The sequence below is a fragment of the Wolffia australiana genome, chromosome 8, assembly GCF_029677425.1.
Source record: "Wolffia australiana isolate 7733 chromosome 8, ASM2967742v1".
NCBI lineage: Eukaryota > Viridiplantae > Streptophyta > Magnoliopsida > Alismatales > Araceae > Wolffia > Wolffia australiana.
In genome coordinates this window covers 13158607-13167420 of record NC_135842.1, presented here as the reverse complement: position 1 = coordinate 13167420, position 8814 = coordinate 13158607, and the positions used below count along the sequence as shown (strand labels likewise).

The following is an 8814-nucleotide window of genomic DNA, read 5'->3' as shown; positions in this document are numbered from 1 at the left end:
TGGGCAGTATTTACAAGTGTGGTTAATATTATCTCTGGATCATTTTATATATGTGTATTAACTTAACTCATCAATTTTAAACCCTAAGATGCACAAATGAAAAATAAAATCGATATGATTCACAAGTGATTTGTGATTTTGTATTAATAGGTTCAGGTAGACTATTCTCGGTATATTTAGATTAATTTCATCTCCTTAATTTAATCAAAGGGTTAGAATGCAGGAATTATCTATTGATAATGAACCCCAGTAAAACACACATATATTAACAAGAGTCAATCCTCAGTTATTCAACAATATCCCGGAATACTTTATGGTGAAACTATTTTATGAAATATATGTTTGAATGGTCTTCAGAGTATCAAATCTGAAATTGGATACCAATCCTCCAAATGATTATGTATTCTAGCTGAACTTTATCCAATACGCATAAAGTTTACTCCGGTGTTCATTATGTCATGGAATCAAGTGCATTCTTTTAGGTTATTTGCTCTGATATAAGGGTTGTAAACATAATCATTATGGATCCAATAATTACACTTCCCTTAAGAAGTTAATTTATTTCTTAAAGAAAAAATAAAAACATTTTCCCCCAGAGTAAAACTCCCATATCACATAGTTTTCTCATTTAATATGTCAAAGGCTCCATAAGTAAATATACAATGAAGATATATTTCCAAAGGAAATATATTTCAAGCTTCTCATGAAGGTAAATTTTAGATGATTTTAATTAGTATTTGTTATAAATTTTCTATATATTAAAGCAAACTTATAACACCATACATTTTATGGGCCCTCTAGAAGAGAGGCCCACGCCTGGATCCACATACCCAAGTCCAAAAACACAAACACATAGGCCCACAAAATGAGAAGAAGCCCCAAAAATATGAATGAAGATAATGTCAACCTCCTGTGGGCCGTTGACTAGGCTGAATAATTGAAGGACGGGCCTTTTGCTTCAGCCCTAGCTCGTCGAGCTGGTTGAGACCGAGTCTTCGGAGATAGATGGTTCCCATCAAATTTTATTTAATTTCATGCATAACTAATCATACATCAATCAAAGTACTATTCCAAGGGCTTTTATTGAATTCATAAACATGATTGAATGACATTTGATGATTTTTAAAATTTTATGTAAAATTATTATAATACTTGATCCAATTTGTAACCTTCAAACTAACCAAAGTAAATTAAATTAAAATTAAAAAATAAATAACATTAAGAAAGTTATGTTACTGCCAATGGAGAGGCATGGAGTTTCCAATAGGCAGTGGCAGGCACTAGGAGTAAGCCAGTCTCATAAGTATCACAAGTTGTATGGAGGTCGTGGGAGCAACTGGCCCCTCATCTGCATTTCCTGTGAGATTTTTGTAATCTTATGAACATCAAAATGAACTCTATTATGTTCCTTTATGGCTTCAGTGAATGCAAAATGGGCATGTGGTACGACATGCAGCATATAAGCTTGGATCTAAGTGTGTAAGCTAAATATCACTTAATTCAAAAGATTTCTAAACAAATATATATATATACATACACACACACACACACACACACACACACACACACACACACACACACACACACACATATATATATATATATATATATATATATATATATATATATATATATATATATATATATATATATATATATATATATATATATGTCATCTTTGGACGTGTAAGCTTCAGAGGGTAGCTGCAAACTGAAAAAGAGAACTGGTGTCGCCTCTGAATGCTCCAACCTCTATGAGAAATCCACACCTATTATCTGTTGTGTGGCAGACACCCAGGGGTTTTTAATTTTAATTGATTTTGAGGATTTATGTTGTAAATTTTTACAACAATGGAAATTAGATACAGAATCATTTCCAATGGCCTTGGCCTCATCTAATTATTTATAAATTAACCAAGAATTTTAGTTGATATACAAAGCCCAAAATCCCAAACTCTTTATTTTGGGTGTCATTTTCTTGGTGACATCAACTTACGGCAATCAGGATTTTTTTCATTTATCTTGATAATTTCCCTTTATTTTATTTTATTTATGAAATCAATTCAATATTAAGTGCTGCAGTTTTTACCTGAAATTTCACTGTCCTTTCATTTTTTCCAAGAAGTTTCCCACAGTGTTGGAGTATGTACACTACAAAAGGAAGATATCTATTAGAAATAAAATATAATTGATTTGTTGTGCATTTTCTAACTTCGAAAAATTTTAAAGTTGGTGGAATCTAGTCCAAATGTCCAAGTATGAGGCAAATTGCGTGAGAATTGACCTACCAAATACATGCCAATGGACCAAGAACAAATAGAGTTTATTAAAGGCCACTTGTTTATAGCTTGTTAATGCTTAGAGAGAGAAGAAATGAGATTTTAAAGTTTCTTGAAGGGCCGTGATTTCTTGCTGTCGCTATAGTCTCTGTTTTTCATTTTCATTACATCATAACTTATAAAAAAATTATAACCTATATTTATAGTGAAGGTTTTATTGTTGAGTAGGATATAAGTTGAGGGCGCTGTTGACTTACAGTGATATCCAGTTTTCATCATCAAAGTCTCATTATGCTTGCAACCGTTTACATTCTACAAAGATAATCGACAAAAGGATTACTAGAGACAGATATCTTTGAGATCAGTGCACCCATTACATAATTGAATATCTGCCACAAGAATAATGTTTTCTTATCCAAGAGTAAATAAGATCTATAGAGATATACCTACATTTCATCAAGAATAATATTGAGGCTGATATTGCCTTCTCATTAATTCTAATTTCTTCGTGGCGAGCTGAGAGAAACAACAGAATCATACTTGAGAATAGAAAATGGTGCCCAACTTAACGAAGGCCTTTGAATATGATTATATTCAAACATTCTTGTATGGAGTATGAAGCCGTATCTATTGGTACCTTCACCAGATCCAAAGAAGTATTGCGGGCTTCGACCATTATTACTTACTTTATCTGATAAAGAAGTGAGACAAAAAACAGATTAAAAGAGTTTTGAGGTCCTCTGAAATGGAAATTTTACCTTTTGTCTAGAATATGAAGGGAAAGAGTGCCTTGGTCTGTCTAGGATAGTTTGGGAACTTGGAGATGTACCATTTTCTTGTGGCCCAGCTCCTCCCCATGAGATAGAAGATGGTGCCCATCATCACACAGAAAGCACAAGCGGTCTGAGACGCGCAGGCGATTCCAACAAAGATAAGGATCTCAAAAAGATAATGAGGACATGTGACAAGCCCAAAGAGCCCTCCATGTGGGATTTTGTACTGTTTGTCACCCTCCCTCCTGAGGTTGCAGAGGAGACAATGGTGGTAGAGATTGCCAAAGATTCCAATTGAGAAGAGGAATATTCCGGCAGGCTTCAGGTCCACCGACGGCGCCGCCTCCTCCACTGTCAGCCATTGGGTGTAGATGATCAGCGCCGTGGAGGAGAGATAATGGAAAAGGATCGTGGCGAGGGTGTCCGCAGCCATGATGCCGCTGTATCGGTGGAGGAAGAGGCTCTGAAATGGGAATAAAACCTTAAAAATATGAAGAAGGGAAGGGGTTGTTGGAAAGAACAGGAGGGATTTAGAGAAAATCCCGGAAATCTGAAGAGGGGTGGAGATTGTATGAGAGGAGAAGAACACCAATCAAGAAAGAAAACCTTACAAGTCTGAAGAAGGGTGGAGATTTTATAAGAGGAGAAGAACACCAATCAGGAAAGAAAACCTTAAAAGTCTGAAGAGGGGGGATATTTTATGAGAGGAAAAGAACACCAGGCAGGAAAGAAAACCTTGGAAGTCTGAAGATGGGTGGAGATTTTATGAGAGGAGAAGATCATCAATCAGGAAAGAAAACCTTAAATGTCTGAAGAGGGGAGGATATTTTATGAGAGGAAAGGAACACCAGGCAGGAAAGAAAACCTGGAAGTCTGAAGATGGGTGGAGATTTTATAAGAGGAGAAGATCACCAATCAGGAAAGAAAACCTTAAAAGTCCGAAGAGGGTTGGATATTTTATGAGAAGAAAAGAACACCACGCAAGAAAGAAAACCTTACAAGTCTGAAGAGGGGTGGAGATTTTACAAGAGGAGAAGAACACCAATCAGGAAAGAAAACCTTAAAAGTCTGAAGAGGGTTGGATATTTTATGAGAGGAAAAGAACACCAGGCAATAAAGAAAACCTTACAAGTCTGAAGAGGGTTGGAGATTTTATACGAGGAGAAGAACACCAATAAGGAAAGAAAACCTTAAAAGTCTGAAGAGGGGAGCAGATTTTACGGGGGGAGAAGATCAACATTCAGGAAATCAAATCATATTATTCTGAAGAAGAGAAAAGATTTGACGACGGGAGAAGACCACCAATCAGGAAAGAAAATCCTGAAAAATCTAAAGACATGGAGAGAATTTCTGGGAAAACAAGTCTACGGCTTTTCAAATTTATTTGGTTTTATTTTCTCTCTCAGAGCTTGTTTCATCAGAAAATTTCTTTACCCCTTAAATTTCCAAAGTTTTCTTCCGCTGAATGATGATTCTCGAAGAATCTTGAACTGCAGACATTTTCTGAGAAAACACCAGTCACTCAGCAAAACAAGAATTTGGAAATTTGAGGGAAGCAAATATAATCTCAGATAACCAAGCTCTGAGAGAGGGAAGATAACACTGTAAATCAGGAGTGTTTAAAAGTTTTTTTTTGTTGTTGGAAAAAAATCGCCATTCAATGAGCCAAATCCTGAGAACCCAAAGAACTAGGACGGCAATCCGCAAACAAAGAAGAACAGAGGGAGCTCTGAGAACACCCAAGAAATATAAGGAATCCGAAAACCCAAAAAAGCGCAATTCGAGGAGGAAAGCCGCAGGAATCCGAAAACCCAGATGAGCGCACGACCAGAGCGGCCGAAAGAATCAACCCATGAAAGAAAACACAACAAAAAACCAGACGATAATCCGGGCGATCGAAGAAGATACCTCGAGGACCCGCTTGACGAAGTGAAGGGCCAGCATGGAGGAAACCCAAGAAATCTCAGGAATAAGCGCCATTCGAGGAGGAAAACCGCAGGAATCCGAAAACCCAGATGAGGGCACGACCAGAGCGGCCGAAAGAACCAACCCAGGTAAGAAAACACAAGAAAAAACCAGACGATAATCGGGGCGATCGCAAAAGATACCTCGAGGACCCGCTTGACGAAGTGAAGGGCCAGCATGGAGGACAAGATCATCACGGTGCCGTCGGAATTGAAGGCGGCAGCAGCGGCGGTGAGCGCGGCGGGGGAGTAAAGGGCAACCATGCCGACCCGGCTAGGGATTTTGAGGGCGAGAGGGGTCTTGGAGGAATCGAAGAACTTGGAGTAGTTGAAGTTGGTGCCTTGGGCTTCATTGAGGCCTGTGGAGAACTGGGCGCTTGCAGCGATGGCGGGGAAGAGGACGAGGAGGGGATTGGAAGGGAGGGGAAAGGCGATGGCGGAGATGGCCTCCCACATGGCTGGCTGCCCCCTCTCGTCTCCACAGCTCCCTCCTGCAAATCAGCCTATGTATATATATATATAAGGGGGAATACTACGACACAGCATGAACTCTCGTTTTTGTCAGCCAGGCAGCATAAACTTTCATACATGTTCAAAAAATAGCACGCACCAATAAGAAGACGTCAAGTGGCCTCTTCTTTTTTTATTTGTCAGCGATGGTCAACTGCTGACGTGGTAGTCAGGTGGCTTCCACCGTGGTAGCCAGGTGGACTCCACGGTGGCATCCACATCTCCGGCCGCCGACGCCACCCATCTCCGGCCACCAGCGAATGGTATGCCGCCGGCGTAGCGAATGGTATGCCGCCGGCACCATAGCTGGAAGATCACGGCATGGAAGGCATCCCTCGGCTCCCGATCCCCCTCCAAGAACCCATCTTCAAACCTGAACAGCGAACTCACCTGAGCAGCCGATGCCCTCATCCTCGCGCGCTTCTCCTCGTCGATCCGATCGATTGCTCGCCGAACGAATCCCCCTCCTTCCTGCAATGCCACAAACAGCGCGATCTCTGACCAGTCCACCACATCGCTGAATGGCAGATCCAAGATCGGACGGTCGGAGACGACGATCGGCACGCATCCCGCCTTCATCGCCTCACCGATCGGGAAATCGCCGCCGTAGCCGTGGAAGAACAAGCAGAACTCATTGGCTGACATGATCTCGGCGCATGCGCTCAGATCGCGACATCCGTTCACCGCAATCAATCCAGGAACGGTCCGGATTTTGTCCGTAAGTGCTTGAGCGGTCGGATCAAGGGACTCCGGCGGGGAAGCGCTCGTCGACTACGGGAGAGTGAGGTCCTTGTGAGGTATGAATCTCGTGTCGGAGTGGCCAGAAACGGCAAGATCTGGATCGCGTTCTTGCGCAGCTTCATGAGGTTCCGATCCAAGGACTCGCCGATTCCGTCTTCCGTGACGAAGAAGTGATCCGCCCCGAGTGTGCGACGGCCGGAGACGGGCGGCGTCGGCGACCGGAGATGTGGATGCCACCATGGAGTCCACCTGGCTACCACGGTGGAAGCCACCTGGCTACCACGTCAGCAGTTGACCATCGCTGACAAAAAAAATAAGAAGATGCCACTTGGCGTCTTCTTATTGGTGCGTGCTATTTTTTGAACATGTATGAAATTTTATGCTGCCTGGCTGACAAAAACGAGAGTTCATGCTGTTTCGCAGTATTCCCCTATATATAATAGAGAGAGAGAGAGAGAGTTGTTTTCAAGCTAAGACAGTTTTGACTTTTGAGAACTGACTCTCAATCTAGTATATCTCTCTTTAGTCTCAACCTCTATCTAGTATCTCTCTCTCTAGTATCAATCTCTATCTAGTATATCTCTCTAGTCTCTATCTCTACCTAGTATCTCTTTCTCTAGTCTCTATCTCTACCTAGTATCTCTCTCTAGTCTCTACCTCTATCTAGTATCTCTCTCTCTAGTCTCAATCTCTATCTAGTATCTCTCTCTCAATCTCTATCTATTATATCCCTCTCTCTAGTCTCAATCTCTATCTAGTATCTCTCTCTCTAGTCTCAATCTCTATCTAGTATATCTCTCTAGTCTCTATCTCTATCTAGCATCTCTCTCTCTAGTCTCTATCTCTATCTAGTATCTCTCTCCCTAGTAACTATCTCTATATAATATCTCTCTCTCTAGTCTCAATCTTTATCTAGTATCTCTGTCTAGTCTCTATATCTATCTAGTATCTCTCTCTACTCTCAATTTCTATCTAGTATCTCTCTCTATCTCTATCTATTATCTCCCTCTTTCTAATCTCAATCTCAATCTAGTATCTCTCTCTCTAGTCTCTTGTCTCTATCTCTATCTATTATCTCTCTCTAGTCTCTATCTCTATCTAGTATCTCTCTCTCTAGTAACTATCTCTATATAATATCTCTCTTTCTAGTCTCAATCTTTATCTAGTATCTCTGTCTAGTCTCTATATCTATCTAATATCTCTCTCTACTCTCAATTTCTATCTAGTATCTCTCTCTATCTCTATCTATTATCTCCCTCTTTCTAATCTCAATCTCAATCTAGTATCTCTCTCTCTAGTCTCTAGTCTCTATCTCTATCTATTATCTCTCTCTAGTCTCTATCTCTATCTATTATCTCTCTCTCCAGTCTCTAGTCTCTATCTCTATCTATTATCTCTCTAGTCTCTATATCTATTTAGTATCTCTCTCTCTAGTCTCTAGTCTTTATCTCTATCTATTATCTCTCTCTAGTCTCAATATCTATCTAGTATCTCTCTCTAGTCTCAGTATCTATCTAGTATCTCTCTCTAGTCTCTATCTCTATATATTATCTCTCTCCAGTCTCTCTCTAGTCTCTATCTCTCTCTAGTCTCTATCTCTCTCTAGTATATATCTTTCTAGTATATCTCTCTAGTCTCTATCTCTATCAAGCATCTCTCTCTAGTCTCTATCCCTATCTCTCCCTAGTCTCTACCCCTCGCTCTCTCTAGTGTCTCTCTACTCTTTATCCCTCTCTCTAGTCTCTCTTTAGTCTTTACCTCTCTCTCTAGTCTCTATCCCTCTCTCTAATCTCTATCTCTGTCTAGTATCTCTCTCTAGTCTCTCTCTGGTTTCTCTCTCTAGTCTCTATCCCTCTCTCGCTAGTAAATATCTCTCTAGTATCTCTCTTCCTAGTCTCCCTCTAGTCTCTCTAGTCTCTATGAGTATATGTCTATGTATATGTCTCTCTTGTATGTCTCTCACTCTCCTCCTCTACCTATCTCTCTCCCCCTCTCTCTCTAGCCTCTATTGTTATATGCCTCTCTCTCTCTCGTCTGTCTCTTACTCTCACTCTCTACATATCTCTCTCCCATCTCACTAGTCTCTATTAGTATGTCTCTATCCCTCTTGTCTTAGTTTCTCCCACACTCTCTCTCTATAAGAGAGTTGACATACTCTTTTGTATCTTCGGTAGCTTTGCACCCCACTAGCCAAAAACTCAACTAATTAATTTAGTTAAATAAATCTTTGAATAACTAATATATATAATATAGTTAATGATGGAAATATATGTGGCCGACAAGCCAATCACACATTCCACATCTCGTTCCATGTTCGTTAATAGAATATATTCATTATAGTGCACGTGTGATGCTCATAATGAAGTCCATGCATACATGATCGGACTTAGTGAATTATGATGAGATCGTAATATGGAGATCACTAGTCTTTAAGCATGTGTTCTAAACATTCCTATTTGAAGGATATGCATCCGCACGAATCCTTGAATGGTATTATACTAAATCTGCATGATTCACAACACGGTTGTGTAAGTGGTCCTTAGACCT

The 8814-nt window shown here is 40.3% G+C and overlaps 2 protein-coding genes across 5 annotated transcripts; both read right to left on the bottom strand.

Annotated features, from left to right (window-relative positions):
* Positions 1-1177: 1177 nt before the first annotated feature.
* On the bottom strand, positions 1178-5524 carry LOC144706754 (3-oxo-5-alpha-steroid 4-dehydrogenase family protein). 4 transcript variants are annotated; one of them, XR_013582317.1, is made up of 4 exons: positions 5161-5524; positions 3038-3515; positions 2090-2151; positions 1178-1357 (listed from the first exon to the last, which is right to left on the bottom strand). XR_013582317.1 is itself a non-coding variant. In XM_078579769.1 (3 exons), the coding sequence occupies exons 1-2, from the start codon at positions 5470-5472 to the stop codon at positions 3045-3047; spliced, it is 783 nt and encodes a 260-aa protein (XP_078435895.1). In that variant the 5' UTR covers positions 5473-5524; the 3' UTR covers positions 2634-2970; positions 3038-3044. The 4 variants fall into 4 exon arrangements, 3 of the variants coding, with proteins under 3 accessions (XP_078435895.1, XP_078435897.1, XP_078435894.1); XM_078579769.1 differs by lacking the exons at positions 1178-1357; positions 2090-2151 and adding an exon at positions 2634-2970; XM_078579771.1 differs by lacking the exons at positions 1178-1357; positions 2090-2151 and adding an exon at positions 2634-2970 and having other exon boundaries at positions 3109-3515.
* Positions 5515-6171, bottom strand: LOC144707137 (putative glycosyltransferase At3g42180). Its single transcript, XM_078580252.1, has 2 exons — positions 5781-6171; positions 5515-5519 (listed from the first exon to the last, which is right to left on the bottom strand). The coding sequence occupies exons 1-2, from the start codon at positions 6169-6171 to the stop codon at positions 5515-5517; spliced, it is 396 nt and encodes a 131-aa protein (XP_078436378.1).
* Between the last annotated feature and the right edge of the window lie 2643 nt (positions 6172-8814).

Bases quoted from the DNA above. Each gene is read 5' to 3' on its own strand.
- LOC144707137 (XM_078580252.1), bottom strand. From the start codon at position 6,171: ATGTCAGCCAATGAGTTCTGCTTGTTCTTCCACGGCTACGGCGGCGAT.
- LOC144706754 (XM_078579769.1), bottom strand. From the start codon at position 5,472: ATGTGGGAGGCCATCTCCGCCATCGCCTTTCCCCTCCCTTCCAATCCC. The intron at 3,516-5,160 runs GTATCTTTTGCG...TTCCCATTTCAG, and splicing joins TCGTCAAGCGGGTCCTCGAG to AGCCTCTTCCTCCACCGATA.